The sequence below is a fragment of the Salvelinus fontinalis genome, chromosome 4 (genome assembly GCF_029448725.1).
Source record: "Salvelinus fontinalis isolate EN_2023a chromosome 4, ASM2944872v1, whole genome shotgun sequence".
NCBI lineage: Eukaryota > Metazoa > Chordata > Actinopteri > Salmoniformes > Salmonidae > Salvelinus > Salvelinus fontinalis.
In genome coordinates, this window is record NC_074668.1 from 17721667 (window position 1) to 17748566 (window position 26900).

General features: G+C 41.9%; 1 protein-coding gene across 5 annotated transcripts in view; it reads right to left on the minus strand.

The window, feature by feature from the left end:
* pcsk5b (proprotein convertase subtilisin/kexin type 5b) overlaps positions 1–26668 on the minus strand; it is a 72007-nt gene extending 45339 nt beyond the window's left edge. For 2 of the 5 annotated variants that reach the window (XM_055919006.1, XM_055919005.1), the window contains exons 1-3: positions 26125–26657; positions 18786–18890; positions 6272–6418 (exon numbers count right to left, since the gene is read on the minus strand). In XM_055919006.1, coding sequence (XP_055774981.1) covers positions 6272–6418; positions 18786–18890; positions 26125–26304 — 432 coding nt within the window. In that variant the 5' untranslated portion in view covers positions 26305–26657. Of the gene's footprint in view, positions 1–6271; positions 6419–18785; positions 18891–26124 lie in introns of all 5 variants that reach the window. The other 3 variants (XM_055919000.1, XM_055919001.1, XM_055919003.1) reach the window with 3 other exon arrangements.
* Positions 26669–26900: the final 232 nt, after the last annotated feature.

The following is a 26900-nucleotide window of genomic DNA, read 5'->3' on the forward strand; positions in this document are numbered from 1 at the left end:
GCCAAACCCTCCCTAACCCGGACGACGCTAGGCCAATTGTGCGTCGCCCCACGGACCTCCCGGTCGCGGCCGGCTGCGACAGAGCCTGGGCGCGAACCCAGAGACTCTGGTGGCACAGCTAGCGCTGTGATGCAGTGCCCTAGACCACTGCGCCACCCGGGAGGCCAGAAATTCTTGTTTTTGAAATAAAAGCACATTTTTGTCCAGTAAAACTGAAGATCTCATACAACCCTGTGTACCACTCCCTTTGCAGAACTGTGCAAACTAACCAGAATAGAAAGAGGAGTGGGAGGCCCCGGCGCACAACTGAGCAACAGGACAAGTAAATTAGAGTGTCTAGTTTGAGAAACAGACACCCTACAAGTCCTCAACTGGCAGCTTCATTAAATAGTCTCTGCAAAATTCCAGTCTCAACGTCATCAGTGAAGAGGCGACTCCTGGATGCTGGCCTTCTAGGCAGAGTTCCTCTGTCCAGTGTCTGTATTCTTTTGCCCATCTTAATATTTTATTGGCTAGTCTGAGATATGGCTTTTTCTTTGCAACTCTGCCTAGAAGGCCAGCATCCCGGAGTCGCCTCTTCAGTGTTGATGTTCAGACTGGTGTTTTACGTGCGAAGCTGCCAGTTGAGGACTTGAGGCGTCTGTTTCTCAAACTAGACACTAATGTACTTGTCCTCTTGCTCAGTTGTGCACCAGGCCTCCCACTCCTCTTTATATTCTGGTTAGAGACAGTTTGCGCTGGTCTGTGAAGGGAGTAGTACACAGCGTTGTACGAGCTCTTCAGTTTCTTGGCAATTTCTCACATGGTACAGCCTTCATTTGTCAGAACAAGAATAGACTGACGAGTTTCAGAAGAAAGTTATTTATTTCTAGCCATTTTGAGCCTGTAATCGAACCCACAAATGCTGATGCTCCAGATACTCAACTAGTCTAAAGAAGGCCAGTTTTATTGCTTCTTTAAAATCAGGACAGTTTTCAGCTGTGCTAACATAATCGCAAAAAAGGGATTTCTAATGATCAATTAGCCTTTTAAAATGATAAACTTGGATTAGCTAACAACATGCCATTGGAACACAGGCGTGATGGTTGCTGATAATGGGCCTCTGTACACCTATGTAGATATTCCATTATTATACTTTTTTTTTAATCTGCTGTTTCCAGCTACAATAGTCATTTACAACATCTACACTATATTTATGATACATTTTATGTTAATTTAAAATGGACAAAAAAAAAGTGCTTTTCTTTCAAAAACAAGAATTTCTAAGTGACTCCAAACTTTTGAACGGTAGTATAAACATTCTATTGGTTGCAAGAACTTTGTATAGTAATTTAAAGTTTTAACCCAGTGTCATTTTGCGTATCAGTTCATGAACCATGTGCCATGGAATCGGTACGTCGAAAATCTCTTACCAACTATTTTGCAATCTATATGGCACAGCTGTCAATTTTTTGGTCCTTAAACTAAACTGGTATACTTTTATATTTAATCAATTATGGTCTTTTAATGCAGGGCCAACAGACAAGTTCCCTTTTCCCCCCTTCCTCTTAATTTTTTTTGTGGTAATGCTGCAATTAGTTGTTTGTAATTTTGGGTTGAGCAGACATTACCATATATTTTTGTTAGTTGCATGTGTGACAACTCCAGTCCTATTTATGACATCTTTAAAGATTATACCTTTTTTTTTTTTTAAATATATATATTTTTTAACTATTAGTATATTTGAGATTAGCCACAATATTTGTTGTATTATTTGTTCATTTTTTTTTATCGAAATTGCAACCAACTTCCTATGCTTCGTTTAAAAATAACAATATTTGGTAGATGATTTCCTTTTCAAATTACTGAAAGTGCGAGGTTTAGTCTGAATAAAGGGAAAAAGGCCATTCTTGAATATGTGGTGAGATATTCTTATTAATTTGCTAGAGAACCAATTCAGATTTTAGTATAACTTTTGTATGACTGAGCCCTTTAGTGAGCGGTCTAATGCTTTAGTAATTTCTGCCCTCCAAATTCATTATATAAATATTGTCTGGCTTGCCGTTCCAAATAAAATAGATTTGTTTTTCCTTCTCAAATTTAAATAACTGTTAGCTAGGTGTACAGTCGTGGCCAAAAGTTGAGAGAATGACAAATATTAATTTTCACTAAGTCTACTGCCTCAGTTTGTATGATGGCAATTTGCATATACTCCAGAATGTTATGAAGAGTGATCAGATGAATTGCAATTAATTGGGAAGTCCCTCTTTGTCATGCAAATGAACTGAATCCCCAAAAAACATTTCCACTGCAATTCAGCCCTGCCACAAAAGGACCAGTCAGTGATTCTCTCGTTAACACAGGTGTGAGTGTTGGCGAGGACAAGGCTGGAGATCACTCTGTCATGCTGATTGAGTTCGAATGACAGACTGGAAGCTTCAAAAGGGAGGTGGTACTTGGAATCGTTGTTCTTCCTCTGTCAACCATGGTTACCTGCAAGGAAACACGTGCCGTCATCATTGCTTTGCACAAAAAGGGCTTCACAGGCAAGGATATTGCTGCCAGTAAGATTGCACCTAAATCAACCATTTATCTGATCATCAAGAACTTCAAGGAGAGCAGTTCAATTGTTGTGAAGAAGGCTTCAGGGCACCCAAGAAGGTCCAGCAAGCGCCAGGAACGCCTCCTAAAGTTGAATCCCCTTTCGGATTATTTGGGGCATCCGGAAAAAAGCTTGTCCGGAAAAGACAAGGTGAGTGCTACCATCAGTCCTGTGTCATGCCAACAGTAAAGCATCCTGAGACCATTCGTGTGGTGGGGTTGCTTCTCAGCCAAGGGAGTGGGCTCACTCACAATTTTGCCTAAGAACACAGCCATGAATAAAGAATGGCACCAACACGTTCTCCGAGAGCAACTGCCCCCAACCATCCAGGAAGAGTTTGGTGACGAACAATGCCTTTTACAGCATGATGGAGCACCTTGCCATAAGACAAAAGTGATAACTAAGTGGCTCGGGGAACAAAACATTGATATTTTGAGTCCATGGCCAGGAAACTCCCCAGACCTTAATCCCATTGGGAACTTGTGGTCAATCCTCAAGAGGTGGGTAGACAAACAGAAACTCAAACTCCAAGCATTGATTATGCAAGAATGGGCTGCCATCAGTCAGGATGTGGCCCAGAAGTTAATTGACAGCATGCCAGGGCGGATTGCAGAGATCTTGAAAAAGAAGGATCAACACTGCAAATATTGACTCTTTGCATCCACTTCATGTAATTGTCAATAAAAGCCTTTGACACTTATGAAATGCTTGTAATTATACTTCAGTATTCCATAGTAACATCTGACAAAAATATCTAAAAACACTGAAGCAGCAAACTTTGTGGAAATTAATATTTGCGTCACTCAAAACTTTTGGCCAAGACTGTAGGCAAGTCCATAAGCAAATAGGTAAACTGGGATATGACTAAAGAGTTAATTCAGGGCGATTTTTTCCACAAATAGACAGGTATTTTCCTTTCCATGGTAACACAATCTTGTCCATTTTTGGTAATTTTATTAACATTATTGGAGAGCATTTATTTATTTCTGGATATGTATATCGAGTATATCCACATCACACCATTTTAATGGTAAACTACATGGTAATGTAAAAGTTTTATTTTTTAGTGATCCAATATTATACACTTATCATAATTTGGTTGTAATCCAGAGAGGTTAGTAAAAGTATCTAGATCCTCTGAGGCTGTGGAGGGATCCAAATTGTGGATTTAAAAAGAAAACAGTAATCATCAGCGTACAATACCTTTGTTTTTAAGCCCTGGATTTCTAACCCGTTGATATTATTGCTGGATCTGATTTGAATAGCTAACATTTCGATCGCCATAATAAATAGATATGCCAATAGTGGACAACCTTGTTTTACTCCTCTTGACAGTTTAATACTTTGAGAAGTAGCCATTATATACTATTTTACACTTAGGGTTACTATACACAACTTTAACCTGTTTTATAAGATATTCTCCAAAATTGAAATGTTCCAGGCATTTATATATAAAAACTTCAGTCGTACTTTATCAAAAGCCCATTGAAAGCCAACAATGAATAGCAGGCCTGGTTTCCCAGATTTTTCATAGTGTTCTATTGTTTCCAGTACTTGTCTTATATTATCGCCAATGTATCGTCCATGTAAAAAAGCTTTCTGATTAGAATGAATAATATCCAGCAATATCTTTTTAACCTGTTGGGGATGGGGGCGCTGTTTAGACTATTTATGCTAATTGGGTAATTTTTGAAACGGCTTCCCACAAAATCCTTGATCGTACAATATGCATATTATTATTATTATTGGATAGAAAACAGTCTATAGTTTCTATAGGAGTTGAAATTTTGTCTCTAAGTGGAACAGAGCCCATTCTACAGCAATTTCCCTGACATGGATTCAGATTTCAGAAATGTTGGCCACTGTTCTGAAGTCAGTTAAAAGGGCACTGATATTGCTATGACTATACGGACACTTCTTACGTCTTCCCCTGGATGCCTTTACGTGATGACGATTCCAATGGGGTCGATTGCGCGTTCACAGGCCCTACAAATGAAAAAACCCTGAGGCTAGTCATTCTTTTGGAGCTGCGTCATGCGCCTAGAGGACACCGGCCCGCACCTGTTCCAAGCATTAGTGAAGGGGGTAATATTACTCGGGTCATGTTTCTACTCGTTATGGGAGTTAAAAACATCATAAGGTAGTTAATTTAAAGCGTTTTATAGCAATTTATATCCGTTTAGTGCGATTTTGGGACATTTATTTTTGCAACGATGTGAATAGTTGGGCACGCTTTTCAGTTCATCCCGAACGCAGTTGGCATTTCCACATGGCAAGAGGACAGCTTTCCACCAAAAGACGATTGCTCCCAAGAAAGGATCCTTTGCCCAAGATACTGATGGAAGAACAGCTTAAGGTAGGACATTTTTATTATGATAAATCGTGTTTCTGTCGAAACATTTTAGTGGCTTAGGACGCCATGTTTTTTGACGTAGCTTCGCTTGGCGCAAACTGTATTGAAAAGTAAGAATAAATTAAAAAATGTTATTCCGCAATTGTATTAAGAATTAAATTGTCTATCAATCCCTGTCCACCCTATATTTTTTAGTCACGTTTATGAGTATTTATGTATAAGAGTAGATCACTGTCTAAGTGGCGCAAGGACTTTTTCTGACCAGCTTGTCTACATTTCACATTGTCTAACCATGATTTTGGTGGCTAAATATAAACATTTGCGATCAAACTCTATATGGATTGTGTAATATGATGTTACAGGAGTGTCATCGGAAGAATTCTGAGGTTAGTGAAAAAATTAATATCTTTTGGCGATGTTGACTTTTATCGCTCACTTTGGCTAGAATCAATGCTGGGCTGCTATGTGCTATGTGCTATGCTAATATAACGATTTATTGTGTTTTCGCTGTAAGACACTTAGAAAATCTGAAATATTGTCTGTATTCACAGGATCTGTGTCTTTCGATTCGTGTATGCTGTGTATTTTTACGAAATGTTTGATGATTAGTAAGTAGGTAAACACGTTGCTCTAAGTAGTTTTTCTATTCCATTTGTGACGGTGGGTGCAATTGTAACCTATGCCATCTACCTGAAATATGCACTTTTTTCTAACAAAACCTATCCCATACCATAAATATGTTATCAGACAGTCATCTGATGAGTTTTTTTGTTGGTTAGGGGCTATAAATATCTTAGTTTAGCCGAATTGGTGATGGCTACTGGTGTTGGTGGACAAATAAAAGATGGTGGATTATGCTAATGTGTTTTTAGGTAATAGATGTACATCTTTACATATTGTGTCTTCCCTGTAAAACATTTTAAAAATCGGACAAGTTGACTGGATTCACAAGATCTGTGTCTTTCATTAGCTGTATTGGACTTTAATGTGTGAAAGTTAAATATTTTAAAAATATATTTTTTTTGAATTTCGCGGCACTGGTTTTTCAGTGGGGGGGGGGAGGGGTGTGCCGCTAGCGCCACGCTGATCCTAGACAGGTTTCTTTTTAAATTCTATGCGCTATACATTTTGCGATATACATTCCTATGAATGTCATTTGAAATCTCAGGAAAATGTTTGAAAAGTCATCTAGACATTTGCCTTTGAGGCACGACACTCTTAGGCACACTACAACCAAGGTGCATGCACACACTCCCCCCTCCCCCTTATGGAGACCTCCATTAAGTAGATCTGGTGACCCTTGACCCTGAGAGCTAGGGTGTGGTCCGCATACTCACTATGTACCACATACTGCTCCACTTGGCGTCATTGAAGAATATGGACTGGGCGGAGCTGGTCTGGGCGGGGCTGGTGAGGGGGGGAGGGGCCGCCTTGTAATCCCTCTTGATCCGCCTCTTTACCACCTGCTGCTGAATCCACTCCACCTATAGCAGAGGCCACACCATTGCACAGTGAAGAAGAAAAAAAGCATCAAAACATAGCCAATGGTTGAACATGAATACGCATGGTTGTTGGGCAAGCATGTTCAGAGTGGACAATGGGCGAGTTAGTTTTAAATAGGTGGTGGAATCTCCACCCACCCGGGGCACCAGGTCATGCAAAACTAACTTGACAATGGAAGATGGAGGGATGTTTGTGGATAAGTACACAAAATAAAATACTGGCTGACAAAAAAATGTGAACACGCATACAAATTTCTCAGGTCACAATCAAGCTCTCAAACCTAATGGGTTCGTTTCAAGGAATTCCTTGGCAAGCTCATCTCAGAAATTTGGAAGCGTTGGGTAGGATTATTTTTATAACGACTGCTGCCTTTCACTTTTACCCTAGGTAGCCTAATCGTTCAGGTAAAACAATAACAAACCAGAGACGGAGGTGATCGACTTTAACATTCATACAAAGCTAAAAAGAAAGTGGGAGTGGAAGAAAGAATCCTATCGGAGTGAAGTATGACCTACTAAAACAATCTGTCAGTTTCTACAGAGAGCAGAGGAGGGAAAAGAGGGATGGACACAGAAAAACACTGGCAGAAAGAGAGAGTGAGTGTGATTGAGAGAGAGGAGAGGAAAGGGTGTTAGAAAAGGGGGGATAGAATGAGAAAAACACAGGCAGAAAGGGGGGGGGAACATTCTGGATTATGAAATCTAAGTCAAAAAATAAAAAATATTTGTAACAGTGATGGATGGCGATGATCATGTGAAGACAGAGCAGGCACAAGTCTCTGCTCATTTCAACAAGTCTGTCATCAGTTTCAAAGCAACCATTTACACACCTCATTAAGCTCAGAACAGCAGAGACATCATTATATGTGTGTGTGTGTGTGTGTGTCTGTCTAGAGCTCCCTGTCTGTCTGCCCACCCAATGTCCATGTGTGTTTGTGTAACAGATGATAAGCGGTAAGCCTAATGCGGCGGTCCTCAGACCGTCACCTAGACAGGAAGTCCGACAGCCGGCAGCCAGTCCTCCATTAGTTCCACCACTGACCTGAGAGTCCACAGACGGATCCTCCCTCTCCAGATGGTGAATTGGACTCCTGAAATACAACTGCTTCTGCATTCCCCCTTCTTAAGGATTTGGAGGTGGCTCTCTCTTGCAGTATCTCCCGCTGACTTGGTCTGTAACCAAGGGCAACCAGGATCCCAAAAAAATCCATCTATACTGTAGAAGCGTCGGCTGAAATGGCACTTTAGAAATGCTTCCTTCCTTGGTGGGATCACTGATCTGACATGAAAGTATAGATAGAAGCAAAGTGATGGGGGTCCTTGCCTATACCTATCCAAATCTGTTATAATCAGTGATTACACTGAACAAAAATAGACGCAACAATTTCAAAGATTTTACTAAGTTAATTCATATAAGGAAATTAGTCAATTGAAATAAACTAATTAGGCCCTAATCTATGGATTTCACATGACTGGAAATACAGACATGCATCTGTTGGTCACAGATACCTTTAAAAACAAACAAAAAGGTAGGGGTGTGGTTCATCAAACCAGTCAGTATCTGGTGTGACCACCATTTGCCTCATGCAGCACAATACATCTACTTCACATAGAGTTGATCAGGCTGTTGATTTTGGCCTGTGGAATGCTGTCCCACTCCTCTTCAACGGCTGTGCGAAGTTGCTGGATATTGGCGGCAACTGGAACGCGTTGTCATACACGTTGATCCATAGCATCCCGAACATGTTCAATGGGTGACATGTCTGGTGAGTATGCCGGCCATGGTAGAACTGGAACATTATCAGCTTGAAGGAATTGAGTACAGATCTTTGCAACATGGGGCCGTGCATTATCATGCTGAAACATGCTGGCGACGGTTGAATGGCACGACAATGGATCGTCACGGTATCTCTGTGCATTCAAATTTCAATCGATAAAAAGCAATTGTGTTCATTGTCTGTAGTTTATGCCTGCCCATACCATAACCCCACCATGGGGCAGTCTGTTCACAACGTTGACATCACTCTGTCATCTGCCCGATACAGTTGAAACTAGAGGTCGACCAATTATGATTTTTTTCAACGCCGATATACCGATTATTGGATGACCAAAAAAAGCCGATACCAATATTTGTAATATTGACAATTACAACAATACCGAATGACCCCTTTAATTTTAACTTAATATAATACATAAATAAAATCTATTTAGTCTCAAGTAAATAATGAAACGTGTTAAATTTGGTTTAAATAATGCAAAAACAGTGTTGGAGAAGAAAGTACAAGTGCAATATGTGCCATGTAAAAAGCTAACGTTTAAGTTCCTTGCTCAGAACATATGAAAGCTGGTGGTTCATATTCTCAGTTAAGAAGTTTAGGTTGTAGTTATTATAGGAATTATGACATTTACACCTGGATCTTGCAGCTAACTAGCTGCTATCCGAGTGACTATAGGCTAACGTCAATTCCGGAGCAAACACCAATTATCCCGGAGCTAGCCAGCTGAAGAGTTCCATCAGCCACTCCTGGGCTACAATCACCTATCCGGACCCGTTTAACTGCCGATGCGGAGCCCCACCGGGCCTTCACGACTGGAATACCGACGTTATCTGCCCGAGGGAGTTATTCAACTGGCCCCTCCATCGCGACGTAACCTGAACGCCCATCTGCTAACTGCGGCCCGCTAATCGTTAGCTGTCTTGAGCATATCAGCTGCTATCTTCTTGGGACACAATAACTATTTTGACAATTGAATTGGTCCCCTCTACCACACGGAACCCCACTAATCTACCGACGGAAACACACGGGGTGGCTAAAAACAGACCTCCATCTTCTGCTAGCTTGTTACCCATGGCTCGGCTAGCTGTCTGAATCGCCGTGACCCCAACCAACCTTCACTACTCACTGGACCCTTATGATCACTTGGCTAAGCATGCCTCTCCGTAATGTCAATATGCCTTGTCCATTGCTGTTCTGGCTAGTGTTTATTGGCTTATTTCACTGTAGAGCCTCTAGCCCTGCTCATTATACCTTATCCAACCCTTCAGTACCACCACCCACACATGCGATGACATCACCTGGTTTCAATGATGTTTGTAGAGACAATATCTCTTTCATCATCACTCAATGCCTAGGTTTACCGCCACTGTATTCACATCCTACCATACCTTTGTCTGTACACTATACCTTGAATCTATTTTATCGCCCCCAGAAAAGTGCTCCTTTAACTCTGTTCCGGACGTCCTAGATGTCCAATTCTCATAGCTTTTAGCCGTACCCTTATCCTACTCCTCCTCTGTTCCTCTGGTGATGTAGAGGTGAATCCAGGCCCTGCAGTGCCTAGCTCCACTCCTATTCCCCAGGCACTCTCTTTTGATGACTTCTGTAACCGTAATTGCCTTGGTTTCATGCATATTAACATTAGAAGCCTCCTCCCTAAGTTTGTTTCATTCACTGCTTTAGCGCAATGTGCCAACCCGGATGTCTTAGCCGTGTCTGAATCCTGGCTTAGGAAGACCACCAATAACTCTGAAATCTCCATCCCTAACTACAATATTTTCAGACAAGATAGACAGGCCAAAGGGGGTGGTGTTGCAATCTACTGCAGAGATAGCCTGCAGAGTTCTGTCCTACTATCCAGGTCTGTATCCAAACAATTTGAACTTCTACTTTTAAAAATCCACCTCTCTATAAACAAGTCTCTCACCGTTGCCGCCTGCTATAGACCACCCTCTGCCCCCAGCTGTGCTCTGGATACCATATGTGAACTGATTCCCCCCCCATCTATCTTCAGAGCTCGTGCTGCTAGGTGACCTAAACTGTGACAAGCATAACACCCCGACCATCCTACAATCTAAGCTTGATGCCCTCAATCTCACACAAATTATCAATGAATGTACCAGGTACAACCCCAAAGCCATAAACATGGGCACCCTCATAGATATCATCCTAACCAACTTGCCCTCCAAATACACCTCTGCTGTTTTCAACCAAGATCTCAGCAATCACTGCCTCATTGCCTGCATCCGTAATGGGTCAGCGGTCAAACGACCTCCACTAATCACTATCAAACGCTCCCTGAAACACTTCAGCGAGCAGGCCTTCCTAATCAACCTGGCCCAGGTATCCTGGAAGGATACTGACCTCATCCTGTCAGTAGAGTATGCCTGGTTAAAAAATGCCTTCCTCACCATCTTAAATAAGCATGCACCATTCAAGAAATTTAGAACCAGGAACAGATACAGCCCTTGGTTCTCTCCAGACCTGACTGCCCTTAACCAACACAAAAACATCCTGTGGCGTTCTGCAGTAGCATCGAACAACCCCCGTGAAATGCAACTTTTCAGGGAAGTTAGAAACCAATATACACAGACAGTTAGAAAAGCCAAGGCTAGCTTTTTCAAGCAGAAATTTGCTTCCTGCAACAAACTCAAAAAAGTTCTGGGACATTGTAAAGTCCATGGAGAATAAGAGCACCTCCTCCCAGCTGCCCAATGCACTGAGGATAGGAAACACTGTCACCACCGATAAATCCACTATAGTTGAGAATTTCAATACACATTTTTCTACGGCTGGTCATGCTTTGCAAAAGCTGCAAAAATGCTTTCATGCTTTCTGAAAAAGCTGCAAAATCTGGACCCCCACAAATCAGCCGGGCGAGACAATCTGGCCCTCACTTTCTAAAACTATCTGCTGAAATTGTTGCCACCCCTATTACTAGCCTTTTCAACCTCTCTTTCGTGTCGTCTGAGATTCCCAAAGATTGGAAAGCAGCTGCGATCATCCCCCTCTTCAAAAGGGGGGGACACTCTTGACCCAAACTGCTCCAGACCTATATCTATCCTACCCTGCCTTTCTAAGGTCTTCGAAAGCAAAGTTAACAAACAGATCACCGACCATTTCGAATCCCACCGTACCTTCTCCGCTATGCAATCTGGTTTCAGAGCTGGTTATGGGTGCACCTCAGCCACGCTCAAGGTCCTAAACGATATCTTAGAGGTTGACCGATTATGATTTTTCAACGCCGATACCGATTATTGGAGGACCAAAAAAAGCCGATACCGATTAATCGGACGTTTTTTTTCAAATGAATTTGTAATAATGACAATTACAACAATACTGAATGAACACTTATTTTAACTTAAAATAATACATCAATAAAATCAATTTAGCCTCAAATAAATAATGAAACATGTTCAATTTGGTTTAAATAATGCAAAAACAAAGTGTTGGAGAAGAAAGTAAAAGTGCAATATGTGCCATGTAAGAAAGCTAACGTTTAAGTTCCTTGCTCAGAACATATTAAAGCTGGTGGTTCCTTTTAACATGAGTCTTCAATATTCCCAGGTAAGAAGTTTTAGGTTGTAGTTATTATAGGGATTACAGGACTATTTCTCTCTATACGATTTGTATTTCATATACTTTTGACTATTGGATGTTCTTATAGGCACTTTAGTATTGCCAGTGTAACAGTATAGCTTCTTTCCCTCTCCTCACCCCTAACTGGGATCGAACCAGGAACACATCGACAACAGCCACCCTCGAAGCAGCGTTACCCATGCAGAGCAAGGGGAATAACTACTCCAAGTCTCAGAGCGAGTGATGTTTGAAACGCTATTAGCGCGCACCCCGCTAACTAGCTAGCCATTTCACATCGGTTACACGAGCCTAATCTCGGGAGTTGATGGGCTTGAAGTCATAAACAGCGCAATGCTTGAAGCACAGCAAAGAGCTGCTGGCAAAACGCACGAAAGTGCTGTTTGAATGAATGCTTACGAGCATGCTGGTGCCTACCATCGCTCAGTCAGACTGCTCTATCAAATCATAGACTTAATTATAACATAATAACACACAGAAATACGAGCCGTAGGTCATTACTATGGTCGAATCCGGAAACTATCATCTCAAAAACAAAACGTTTATTCTGTCAGTGAAATACGGAACCGTTCAGTATTTTATCTAACGGGTGGCATCCATAAGTCTACATATTCCTGTTACATTGCACAACCTTCAATGTTATGTCATAATTACGAAAAATTCTGGCAAATTAGGCACCCCAAACTGTTGCATATACCCTGACTCTGCGTGCAATGAATGCAAGAGAAGTGACACAATTTAACCTGGTTATAAGCTGACATGGTAAAAATCTGGCGTTCTGCCCCTGAACAAGGCAGTTAACCCACCGGTCCTAGGCCGTCATTGAAAATAAGAATGTGTTCTTAACTGACTTGCCTAGATAAATAAAGATTAAATAAAGGTGTAAAACTTTTATTTTATTTTAAATAATAATAATTTGGCCAAATCGGTGTCCAAAAATACAGATTTCCGATTGTTATGAAAACTTGAAAATCGGCCCTAATTAAATCGGCCATTCCGATTAAATCGGTCGACCTCTAATCTTAACCGCCATCGATAAGAAACAATACTGTGCAGCCGTATTCATTGACCTGGCCAAGGCTTTCGACTCTGTCAATCACCACATTCTTATTGGCAGACTCAACAGTCTTGGTTTCTCAAATGACTGCCTCGCCTGGTTCACCAACTACTTCTCTGATAGAGTTCAGTGTGTCAAATCTGAGGGCCTGTTGTCCGGGCCTCTGGCAGTCGCTATGGGGGTGCCACAGGGTTCAATTCTTGGACCGACTCTCTTCTCTGTATACAATCAATGATGTCGCTCTTGCTGCTGGCGACTCTCTGATCCACCTCTACGCAGACGACACCATTCTGTATACATCTGGCCCTTCTTTGGACACTGTGTTAACAACCCTCCAGACGAGCTTCAATGCCATACAACTCTCCTTCCGCGGCCTCCAACTGCTCTTAAATACAAGTAAAACTAAATGCATGCTCTTCAACCGATCGCTGCCTGCACCTGCCCGCCCGTCCAGCATCACTACTCTGGACGGTTCTGACTTAAAATATGTGGACAACTACAAATACCTAGGTGTCTGGTTAGACTGTAAACTCTCCTTCCAGACTCACATTAAACATCTCCAATCCAAAATTAAATCTAGAATCGGCTTCCTATTTCGCAACAAAGCATTCTTCACCCATGCTGCCAAACATACCCTCGTAAAACTGACCATCTTACCGATCCTCGACGATGTCATTTACAAAATAGCCTCCAACACCCTACTCAACAAATTGGATGCAGTCTATCACAGTGCCATCCGTTTTGTCACCAAATCCCCATTTACTACCCACCACTGCGACCTGTACGCTCTCGTTGGCTGGCCCTCACTTCATACTCGTCGCTAAACCCACTGGCTCCAGGTCATCTACAAGACCCTGCTAGGTAAAGTCCCCCCTTATCTCAGCTCGCTGGTCACCATAGCAGCACCCACCCGTAGCCCACGTTCCAGCAGGTATATCTCACTGGTCACCCCCAAAGCCAATTCCTCCCTTGGCCGCCTCTCCTTCCAGTTCTCTGCTGCCAATGACTGGAACGAACTACAAAAATCTCTGAAACTGGAAACACTCATCTCTCTCACTAGCTTTAAGCACCAGCTGTCAGAGCAGCTCACAGATCACTGCACCTGTACATAGCCCATCTATAATTTAGCCCAAACAACTACCTCTCCCCCTACTGTATTTATTTATTTTGCTCCCCAGTATTTCTACTTTGCACACTCATCTACTGTCAAATCTACCATTCCAGTGTTTTAATTGCTATATTGTATATACTTCGCCACCATGGCCTATTTATTGCCTTTACCTCCCTTATCTCACCTCATTTGTTCACATTGTATATAGACTTATTTTTCTACTGTACTATTGACTGTATGTTTGTTTTACTCCATGTGTAACTCTGTGTTGTTTGACACATCTAACTGCTTTGCTTTATCTTGGCCAGGTCGCAGTTGTAAATGAGAACTTCTTCTCAACTTGCCTACCTGGTTTTAAATAAAGGTGAAATAAAAAAATAATTTGTATTTCATAAACCTTTGACTATTGGATGTTCTTATAGGCACTTTAGTATTGCCAGCCTAATCTCGGGAGTTGATAGGCTTGAAGTCAAACAGTGCTGTGCATCAAGCATTGCTAAGAGCTGCTCGGAAACACAGTAGTGCCGTTTAAATAAATGCTTACGAGCCTGCTGCTGCCTACCACCGCTCAGTCAGACTGCTGTATCAAATCATAGACTTATCATATAATAAACACACAGAAATACGAGCCTTGGGTCATTAATATGGTCAAATCCGGAAACTATCATTTCGAAAACAAAACGATTATTCTTTCAGTGAAATACGGAACCATTCCGTATTTTGTCGAACGGGTGGCAACCCTCAGTCTAAATATTGCTGTTACATTGCACAACCTTCAATGTTATGTCATAATTATGTAAAATTCTGTCAAATAAATGACGGTCTTTGTTAGGAAGAAACACAGTTCGCAGCGAGCCAGGCGGCCCAAACTGTTCCATATACCCTGACTCTGCTTGCACTGAGCGCAAAAGTAGTAACAATTTCCCTAGTTATATTGCCTGCCAACATGAATTTCTTTTAACCTGTTGAGGCTAGGGGGTGCTGTTGTCACTATTTATGTAAATCGTGTCATTTTTTTAAACGGCTTCCTACTAAATTCTTGATCGTACAATATGCATATTATTACTATTATTGGATAGAAAACAGTCTATAGTTTCTATAGGCGTTGGAATTTTGTCTCTGAGTGGAACAGAACTCATTCTACAGCAATTTCCCTGACATGGAGTCAGATTTCACACATTTTGGCCCCTGATATGGAGTCAGTTTAAAAGCCACTGTTAAAGCTATGAGCATACAGACACTGCTTACGTCTTCCCCTGGATGCCTTTACGTGATGACGATTTGAATGGTGTCGATTGCCCAATCACAGCCACTATAAATCAAAAAAACCTGTAGGTAGGAACTCTTTTCCAGCTGCGTCAGGCGCGCGGTGGCCACCGACCCGCACTTGTTCCAAGCATTAGTGTAGGGAGTAATATTTCTCCGGTCATGTTTCTACTCGTTATAGGAGTTAAAAACATCATAAAGGTAGTAAATTTAAAGCGTTTTATAGCAATTTATACCCGTTTAGTGCGATTTTGGGACATTTATTTCTGAGACACTTTGAAGCGCCGGGCAGGTTTCCAGTTCATGCCGAACGCAGTGGGCATTTCCACATGGCAAGAGGACAGCTTTCGAGCAAAAGACGATTAGACCCAAGAAAGGATTCTTTGACCAAGATTCTGATGGAAGAACAGCTCAAAGTAGGAACAATTTATTATGATAAATCGTGTTTCTGTCGAAAAATGTTAATGGCTTAGGACGCCATCTTGTTTGACGTAGCTTCGCTTGGCGCAAACTGTATTGAAAAGTAAGGATAATTTAAAAAATGTAATTCCGCGATTGTATTAAGAATTAAATTGTCTATCAATCGCTGTCCACCCTGTATTTTTTAGTCAAGTTTATGAGTATTTATGTATAAGACTAGATCACTGTCTAATATGGTGCAGGACATTTTCTGACCAGCTGAGCTACTTTTGTCATTGTCTAACCATGATTTTGGTGGCTAAATATGCACATTTTCGAACAAACTGTATATGGATTGTGTAATATGATGTTACAGGAGTGTCATCGGAAGAATTCTGAGAAGGTTAGTGAAAAAATTTATATATTTTGGCGATGTTTACGTTATCGCTCTCTTTGGCTAGAATCAATGCTCTGGTAACGTTTGCATATGTGCTATGCTAATATAACGATTTATTGTGTTTTCGCTGTAAGACACTTAGAAAATCTGAAATATTGTCTGTATTCACAGGATCTGTGTATTTCGATTAGTGTATGCTGTGTATTTTTACGAAATGTTTGATGATTAGTAATTAGGTAAACACGTTGCTCTATGTAATTATTCTAGTCCATTTGTGACGGTGGGTGCAATTGTAAACTATGACATCTACCTGAAATATGCACATTTTTCTAACAAAACCTATCCTATACCATAAATATGTTATCAGACTGTCATCTGATGAGGTTTTTTCTTGGTTAGTGGCTATCAATATCTTAGTTTAGCCGAATTGGTGATAGCTACTGGTGTTGGTGGACAAAGAAAAGATGGTGGATTATGCTAATGTGTTTAGCTAATAGATTTACATCTTTACATATTGTGTCTTCCCTGTAAAACATTTTAAAAATCGGACATGTTGGCTGGATTCACAAGATCTGTGTCTTTCATTAGCTGTATTGGACTTTAATGTGTGAAAGTTAAATATTTAAAAAAAAAATTTGGGGGAATTTTGCAGCTCTGCCTTTTCAGTGGGGGTGGGGGGGGGGGGGGGGGGGGGGGTGCCGCTAGCTGCTCCCCAGTCCTAGACAGGTTAACTAAATATGCAGGTGTAAAAAAAAAAAATACATACTTCTGTGTACTGATTTTAAGAAAGGCATTGATGTTTATGGTTAGGTACATTTGTGCAACGAATGTGCTTTTTTTTTGCAAATGCACTTTTGTTAAATCATCACCTGTTTTGCGAAGTTGAATTAGACTGTGATTCGATGATAAATTAACAGGCACCGCATTGATTATATGCAACGCAGGACAAGCTAGTTAACCTAGGAATATCATCAACCATGTGTAGTTAACTAGTGATTATGTGAAGATTTATCTTTATAAAAAACAGTTTAATGCTAGCTAGCAACTTACTCATTGCAGCCACAAGGTCCTTTTGACCCTGCACTTGCGTAACAAGTGGTCAGCCTGCCACGTAGTTTCCTCATGGATTGCAATGTAATCGGCCATAATCGGCATCCAAAAAGGCAGATTACCGATTGTTATGAAAACTTGAAACCGGCCCTGATTAATTGGCCATGCCGATTAGACGGTCGACCTCTAGTTGAAACTGGGATTCATCCATGAAAAACAATTCTCCAATGTGCCAGTGGCCATCGAAGATGAGCATTTGCCCACTGAAGTCAGTTACGACGCCTAACTGTAGTCAGGTCAAAACTCTGGTGAGGACAACGAGCATGCAGATAAGCTTCCCTGAGACGGTTTCTGACAGTTTGAGCAGAAATCATTCAGTTGTGCAAACCCACAGTTTCATCAGCTGTCCAGGTGGTTGGTCTCAGACAATTCCGCAGGTGAAGAAGCCAGATGTGGAGGTCGTGGGATGGTGTGGTTACACGTGGTCTGCAGTTGTGAGGCCATTTGGACATGGTGCCAAATTGTCTAAAACGTTGGAGGCAGCATATGGTAAAGAATTTAACATAAAATTACCTGGCAACAGCTCTGGTGGACATTCCAGCAGTCAGCATGCCAATTGCATGCTCTAAAAACTTGAGACATGTGTGGCATTGTGTTGTGTGACAAAACTGCCCATTTGAGAGTGGCTTTTTATTGTCCCCTGCACAAGGTGCATCTTTGTAATGATCATACTGTTTAGTCAGTTTAATCAAATTGCTGGGATGTTTTATTTCAGCTCATGAAAAAATTTTTTTTTTACATTTCTGTTCAGTGTACTTTGAGTGTTTGAAAATGGAGCCAAATTTCACTCGGGTGAGGTCAGTCACACACCCACTCTCCAAGCCGACGACCTTGAGCTGGTAACTTACTGACAGCCATGACCTTTGACTGTGTCCCACATGCGCCAGGCGGCGCATCAGCAAGCCATAAAGCCATTATCACTGCCTTGTCACCATGGAGACCTGCGTGCCAACAGGTAGATCGCACAGCGCACAAGGTGTGTCCGCTACACCCATCTGACTCACACACACACAGATGACTGTCATTAGACAACTAAGCATAACAACGTGATTATTTCTATAACCGGCTACATGGACTGACCCCAGTGCATCCATGAAAGAGAGCAGCCCGAAAACAGCAGTGAAACGATACTGGCATCAGAATGGTAATGATATGACACTGATCCCTGAACAGTAGTGATGGAAGCAGAAAGACTTCCAGCTCAGACTGCAGATCCAGCTGACATTTAAACATCTCCTCCCTGTCAACCCTTCACACAGGAGAGAAACTTGAGGGGAAGAAGGGAGAAAGGGAGAGAGAGGAAAGGGGAGAACACTGGTATATCAATGGCAAAACTGCCTCCTGCCCCAAGGGGAGTCTTGTGTCATAAACAGAGTCAAAGTTGAAAAGGGCCAACATATCCAGCAACAGTATATAATACATAATTCATCAAAGATCTCTCATTGAATGACAACTATGCTCAGCAGTGCTATGGCTGGTAGACTTTCCATCGGTGTACTGAACTACAGTTGTGCCCTGTAATGTACGCATCATCAGGGCGAGACCAAGGGTGGTGTTCTGTGACTCATCAATAATGCAGGCGTGTGTCGATGACCTGGTGGGGTGGCCCGCCAGCACGGTGAGGCGAGGCTTACCTTGGACTCCATCGAGATGAAGCTGTGGCCACCGCGACTGGAGAGAGTTGACCTTTTGATGGTCCTGCTGTGAAAGAAGTGATAGTGGTCCTTCAGGTCGCCAATCTACCAAATAAAAACACACCACGATCAGTCTACAGTAAAAACACTGGTTGCATTCAAATGTCAACCAAGTCAGACAGAGGAATTAAACAGCGTAACCAGTGAACCACAAACCTCCAAAATAAGAAAGACAGACAGACATGAGGCAGGCGAAGTGTGATTAACTTTAATAATTCAGAGGCAGATTATCAAACCGCAATGGCTGCCAGGTGTCATATACCCTTTCCATTGACCCAGGGCTTTAGAGGAGCTACCCAAGGGACTATATCAAGCCCCTATATCCTTTCAGGCAACTCACAACAATGTTTCACTCCAAACCAGGGTTGTATTCATTAGGGTACACTGTAGCAAAACAACAGAAAAGGAAAACAGAGTTTCTTATCAGACAGGTAGGTCCAGGTATTTCTTTCAGTTTTATAGACCCAGGGGGCATGCTTTCATCACGTCACTGTCAGAACGTGAAAGCCACAAGGCAACAGCAGGTATAATCACACTCAATAGCGTCAGGACTACAAAGACATGAATCCCAAAATTGTCATGTTAAATTTCCAAATCAAGACATTTGACATCTTTAGTCTCAACCCCCACACAGCAGGATATAAAATGGTGCGTTCAGAAGCCGTCTGAACATTGGAGGTACAAGTTCCTAAGTCGGAAATAAATACACTTCCTGCCAACTTGGATGGAATTCTATGATCCTTGCTTAACCCATTGCAATGGTTTGGTATCCCAACATGCACCGCAATATGTTTAGGAGTTTGCACAATTTCATAAAACAGAATCGAAAGCCGTGCTTAATGATATGGCATGTGCCTTTGTGTCTGATTGAGGCGTGACACATCGATTGATGTTTTACTGTTAATAGGTTATCTTCTAAAATAAAACAGGGAATATCTCCATTTGGATTTCATGCTCGTTTTATCGTTACATTTTTTAACATGAATTGGATCACTCAAGTCATAAGCATGTCCCGAAGTTGATCGGGGATGATCCCCTCGCCGTGCTTCATGTCACCCTCTGAGTTACGTCAACAAGTCTGACAATGGAGGGGCCTCTGAGTGAGTTGGTAGGGATGAGGGCCTGGTTTGAGATTCAGCTACAACCAGTTGACCCAATTTCAACGTCCATTGACGTCCGGTCAGTGGAGATGCTGGTTACAGCAAGTGGAAAGAGGGGGCTCATGGGTAGGTGTCAGAAAGTACCGGGAGAGGTAACATTGTCTGGAGAGGAGAGGGAGGGGTTGTCCAGACAGTTCACACTCGCTTTGACCACCAGACAGAAAGAACGGAAAACAGTTATGAGTTGAACATAACTGTATGCCAGTGGAAGGGAGGACAGTAGCAGGTGAAGCAACTGTGGTTAGTGACTACTATTATTTTGTATTGTAGCCAATGCAGTAAGTCCGGTACTGAGTCGTAAGTCCGTTAATGAGTTTTAAATCACTTAGTAATTCTTAAACAAAAATGTATATCAGTAAAAACATGAACTAATTGGTAGGTCTACCTTTACTTGTTACTTCCATGAACTTAAAATTATCCTCCATTAGAAAACGTGGGTTTTTGGTAACGGATTTACAAGGCAATGTTCCTTAAACATACAATAGGCAAATAATTTCCCCAAAACGAAATTTAAGCATTGATATTCGTTAGCAGGGGTCTTTAAGTCAACATTGTGTATTTCTAATATCCTTTAAAGACTTTCTGGTAGAAGTTTTCAAAACTCCCCTTTCCATCTGTTTGACCAGAAATTAAATCCATTACTTATGCCTAATTTTGAAGATGGAAAATGGTTGAAAAATGTATCTATGCCTTCATTTCCCAAAAAGAGACTCTTGGCTGTCATTTGACACCCAATTTGATGTGCTCCTACAAACTTCACGTAGGTGCTCATGGGTCCTTTAACATGGAAATAACCCTAACACACTTATTAGCTAGCTTTAACCATCTAGCTAAAATATAATTGGTTTAAGAGTTGTTCCGACTTCAACTGAATCTAGATCAATGGACAAAACCAGACGTTAAAGGACCATTCTCTTGCAATACACTTCATGTACAAACCATAGCCCTGTGTCTTTAAAACTGCTCTCAGATCAGTGCTTGGCCCGGAGTCTGGGAAATGCACAGGGGGCTCCATAAGTAAGAGGATTATAGGTTGGTTCCATACAGAATGCCTGATAGAGGTGCTCTCCCAATAGCCAACTATTCCTTTACATTGGAGTCATTAAGCAGACACTCCATGGGAATCAAACCCACAAACCTAGCGTTGCAAGTGAAATTATCCATCCATCTGTGTGTTTCTGTATCATTGTATGTTCTCATCTCTCTATCCCTGTCAACTGAATGACACTGTCCTTCTCAGTCACCCACTCTGTTCACGTCCCCCTCTCCCCTACCGTTTTGTTTTTCTCTGACAATCTCTTTGCATGTGTCCACAACAGTATTTATGTACATTTCCCTGTTTTGCCAAGTCGCCCTCGGAAAATAGGTTTTTAACCTCAATGGGTCTTACCCGGGTAAATAAAGGTCTTCCTCAACTTCATTATCGCATGAATGTCCCTAAATAAAACAACCTACTTTCATCCTGAAAAGATTTATAATCATGGGAACTTATTGAGTGTCAATAACTTTATTTCATACACCCACACATGTATGCCTTTTTTGTAATCTTAATATTCAGAGCCAGTAGTACCTCAATGTTCTCAAGATCTGAATGTGTGGTGTCCCCATGAGTGAGAGAGCGAGAGAGTGTGTGCCTGTATGTGACAGTGCACTTAAGACATTAGTGTCAAAGTTCAGGTTAGGAAACTGGTGCAATATTGCCGCCTGGGAGTGTCTTTCAGAGCTTTAAGGCATCAACATACTTCGGGTCGGCTGGCACTTAAAAGACCTTCGCTTGAAAAACAACAAAATAGCTGCAATAGTACCGTTTGTCCACCTTGAGACACCGTAGCCAGGAGTCTGAATTAATCAAGAACCATTTAATATTACATCTAAGATGTTCGGTGCAGTATTTCAAGTGGAAAAAAAATGTGCATGAAAACAATGTCTGCTGTTGAATCACAAACACTTCCTTGAATAATCTCTACTGGTGACCAATCACTGGTCAAAGGGCGAACTTCTTGCCTCAAGACAAAATGTTGTGCGCTCGAACAGCCGAAAAACTCCAACCAAACGCTGACTAACACCTAAAACTAACAAAAACGTCACAAAATATGCACTAACTCTTTCGACTGGGAAGCTTAAGCTTTAAAAGGGAATGGGGGGGCGGGGGGGGTACAAGACTCTCAGTTCCATAAAGGAGGGGTGGCTGGTATATGGGCACCATATAATTATGGAGAAAGAGGGGCGGGAGGTGTGAGGGCAGGATGTCCCTGTGATTATCTTAGTCCACAACAGCAATTTTCCACCTGTCAGAATATGTAGTATTGCCTTCTCTGTGGAGAGAGAGCGCTTTGGATTGCCTGGTTTTGTCGTTGCTAGATATTTCTCCCATATAGACCACCCTCTTAAATGTGTGTGTCGCTAAGCAACCAAATGTTGCCTACTCTGAACTTGCATGGGCCTCTCTGATTACAAGGAGAATTGTTGAACAAAATGACATCACAATTAAATCCAGCAAGTGTGCCCATATCTCCTCTTGGCTAAAGCATTTTGTTTCCAGTGTTGTACCTGACAGCAGTTATGGATTGGAGTGGGGAGGGTTGGTGGTGACAGTAGACGTTCCTTAGGAATGACATCAACAGGCACACACCATAACAGATATGCAGAATGGATTGATACTTTCAGAGCAATTCACATCATCAAACCCTTGGCAACGTCAATGCATGCTTTCCATCCTTCCTTTACTGTGGCCACTTATAATCTCAGGCGCTTGTAATTTTATAAGGTTATTAAAATATTAATCTTGCAGCTTATTTGGTTAAAGTATGCATTAAAGCTAGAATCCTTAATTGAAACAAAGTGCTATCCCCGCCCCTGTTTTGCTAAAAGGCTAAGGATTGGGCTGAAGAAATGTAACCACTCAAATGCACAGACAGAGCTATGGATGCAAGGACTGACCATCCATGATATCAAATGTATAGTTTTAACCATATTTTGAAGCTACACCATGTGTTTACATTTGTTGTTTACAAACATTTGAGGAAAACAATGTATATGTTGGGTTCCGATGTGGTACGACAGTTTAACTAAACTCATGAGGCATATATAAAAATATGTGTTTTACTTCATAGTTTTGATGTCTTCACTATTATTCTACAATGTAGAAAATACCCTTGAATGAGGTGTTATATGTACCAGTCAAAAGTTTGGAAACACCTACTCATTCAAGGGTATTTTCTACATTGTAGAATAATAGTGAAGACATCAAAACTATGAAGTAAAACATATGGAATCATGTAGTAACCAAAGAAGCGTTAAATCAAAATATGTTTCATATTTAAGATTCTTCAAAGTAGCCATCCTTTGCCATGACAGCTTGCACACTCTTGGTATTCTCAACCAGCTTCACGAGGTAGTCACCTGGAATATATTTAAATTAACAGGTGTGCTTTGTTAAAAGACTCAATAGCCTTGGCTTCTCAAATGACTGCCTCGCCTGATTTACCATCTACTTCTGATAGAGTTCAGTGTGTTAAATCGGAGGGCCTGTTGTCTGGACCTCAGGCAGTCTATGGGGGTACCACAGGGTTCAATTCTCAGGCTGACTCTTTTCTCTGTATATATCAAATGATGTCGCTCTTGCTGCTGGTAATTCTCTGATCCACCTCTACGCAAACGACACCATTCTGTATACATCTAGCCCTTGGACACTGTGCTAACAAACCTCCAAACGAGCTTCAACGACAACACTCCTTCGTGGCCTCCAACTGCTTTTAAATGCTAGGAAAACTAAATGCATGCTCCTCAACCGATTGCTGCCCGCACCCTCCCGCCCGACTAGCATCACTACTCTGGACGGTTCTGACTTAGAATATGTGGACAACTGAAAATACCTAGGTGTCTGGTTAGACTGTAAACTCTCCTTCCAGACTCACATTAAACATCTCCAATCCAAAATGTAATCTAGAATCGGCTTCCTATATCGCAACAAAGCATCCTTCACTCATGCTGCCAAACATACCCTCGTAAAACTGACCCTCCTACCGATCCTTGACTTCAGCGATGTCCTTTACAAAATAGCCCCCCAACACTCTACTCGGCAAACTGGATGCAGTCTATCATAGTGTCATCCGTTTTATCACCAAAGCCCCATATACTACCCACCACTGCGACCTGTATGCTCTCGTTGGCTGGCCCTCACTGCATATCCGTCACCAAACCCACTGGCTCCAGGTCATCTAGAAGTCTTTGCTAGGTAAAGCACCACCTTATCTCAGCTCACTGGTCACCATAGCAATGCCCACCCGTAGCACACGCTCCAGCAGGTATACTGCACTGGTCATCCCCAAAGCAAACACTTCCTTTGGCCGCCTTTCCTTCCAGTTCTCTGCTGCCAATGACGGGAACGAATTGCAAAAATCTCTGAAGCCTTATAACTCCCTCTAACTTTAAGCATCAGTGGTCAGAGCAGCTTACTTCACTGTACACAGCCAATCTGTAAATAGTACACCCGACATATTACTTACCCTCTTGCACCCCAGTATCTCTACTTGCACATCTATCACTCCAGTAATAATGCTAAATTGTAATTATGTTCGCCTCTAGGGCCTATTTATTGCCTACCTCTCTACATTTGCACACACTGTACATAGATTTATCAATTTTTATTTTGTGTTATTGACTGTTTGTTTATGTGTAACTGTGTTGTTTTTGTCGCACTGCTTTGCTTTATCTTGGCCAGGTCGCAGTTGTAAATGGGAACTTGTTCTCAACTAGCCTACCTGGTTAAATAAAGGTGAAATAAAAAACAAAAAAAAGTTAATTTGTGGAATTTCTTTCCTTCTTAATGTGTTCGAGCCAATCAGTTGTGTTGTGACAAGATTTTTGGTTCCAACTGCTGTGTCTTTGAGACGCAGAGTAGGTGAATGGATGATCTTCGCGTGTGTGGTTCCCAAAGTGAAGCATGGAGGTGTGATGGTGTGTGGGTGCTTTGCTGGTCACACTGTCAGTGATTTATTTGAATTCAAGGCACACTTAACCAGCATGGCTACCACAGCATTCTGCAGTGATACATCATCCCATCTGGTTTGCTCTTAGCGGGACTATCATTTATTTTTCAACAGGACAATGACCCAACACACCTCCAGGCTGTATATGGGCTATTTGACCAAGAAGGAGAGTGATGGAGTGCTGCATCAGATGACCTGGCCTCCACAATCACCCGACCTCAACCCAATTGACATGGTTTGGGATGAGTTGGACCGCAGAGTGAAGGAAAAGCAACCAACAAATGCTCAACATATGTAGGAACTCCTTCAAAACTGTTGGAAAAGCATTCCAGTTGAAGCTGGTTGGGAGAATGCCAAGAGTGTGCAAAGCTGTCAAGGCAAAAAGAGGCTCTAATATATTTTTTAATTTGTTTAACTCTTTTTTGGTTACTACATGATTCCATGTGTTATTTCATAGTTTGTCTTCACTATTATTGTACAATGTAGAAAATAAAAACCCTTGAATGAGTAGGTGTCCAAACTTGACTGGTACTGTAAATAATTTATAAATCCCCAAATGTATGCAGCAACTAAGGATTCTAGGTTTAAATGTATGCAGCAACTAAGGATTCTAGGTTTAAATGTATGCAGCAACTAAGGATTCTAGGTTTAAGAGGCCCATATTGGTCTGAGCCATGAAATACGAGACATTAAACTGTTGGTAAAATTCTCCACGCCTAACAGCCCAATAAAACTGTTCTGCGGAACTGTGGGGCACCTGTTGTCCCACCGGTGTGGAGCCTAATCACTGCACCCCTGCCCCTCTCGCTTTGTTCATGTCATAGTCAGTCCCGTGTGTGCCAGGCTGATCCCCGCCACACACACGCCAGGGTTCAAGGCACATTATTTAGAGTGGAGGTAGCGTGTTCAGGCTGGCCCGGGATGTGGACTATCCAGTGTGGGCCCGGTGACTATGACGTGTGAACTTCAATCGGACTGACAACAAAACACCACCGTTCAAAAGGAAAATAAGTTTTAATATATCAAAGAAAAAACACCAACGCTGTGCAGGATTTGACTTTGAAACTCTTTCGAATAAAAATGTAAAAGGAACGAAAAGATAACTGAGAGGAACAATTTAAAACATACCTGTCCCATATTCTTATAGCCATATTTGTCTGCTATCCGATCAGCGAACACAGGTCCCCCGTTTATCCGTACAGCCCAATGGTTAGTGTAAATCCGAGCTTTGCACGGGGCAGACGTAAAACCGAGCCAGAGCGCCAGAACGCACAACAAGCCTCTTCTCAAAGCGGCGTTCCAAACCATCTTCCCCCACTTTTTCCCCGAACCTCCCGCGTCTCCCTCCGACTTAGGAAAACAGCCAAACTTCTCTTCTCACCGCAGAGCAAGCAAGATTCTCATAAACTGTTCGATCAACATCCACCGCAAATAAAGGAAAAAACGGAAACCGAAAAAAATCTCAAAAGCCCGTTAGATGGTCCTGGTCTGCCCTCCGCGTGCTCTGCATGGAGAGTTCGAAGTTTGCGTTCAGTCGTGCTCCTTCGCAGCGGTGGGGGTAGTTTGTCTGAATGCAGTGCTTTGGGATAATTTATTTTCCCCAGAACTCGGATGTTGGTTCCCCTTCTCTCTTTAAAGTGGCGAAATGGCTACAGCGCCTCCCACCAAATAACTAGCGACAATTTGGAGTAGAAACAACTGATGTGCGTTTATAACCAAGTGGGAAGGTGGTAAATACCGGTTTTGAAGTTGTAAATACCAGTTGGATGCATTAACGTGCTTAGAACTCATTGAGAAACGCCGATTGGCTAATGGCCAACAAAATACGTCAACCATGAACTAAAAGTGCCGTTATCATGCGTTTAAACAAACTATAGTGTTCAAAAACCATGTTAATAGATCTA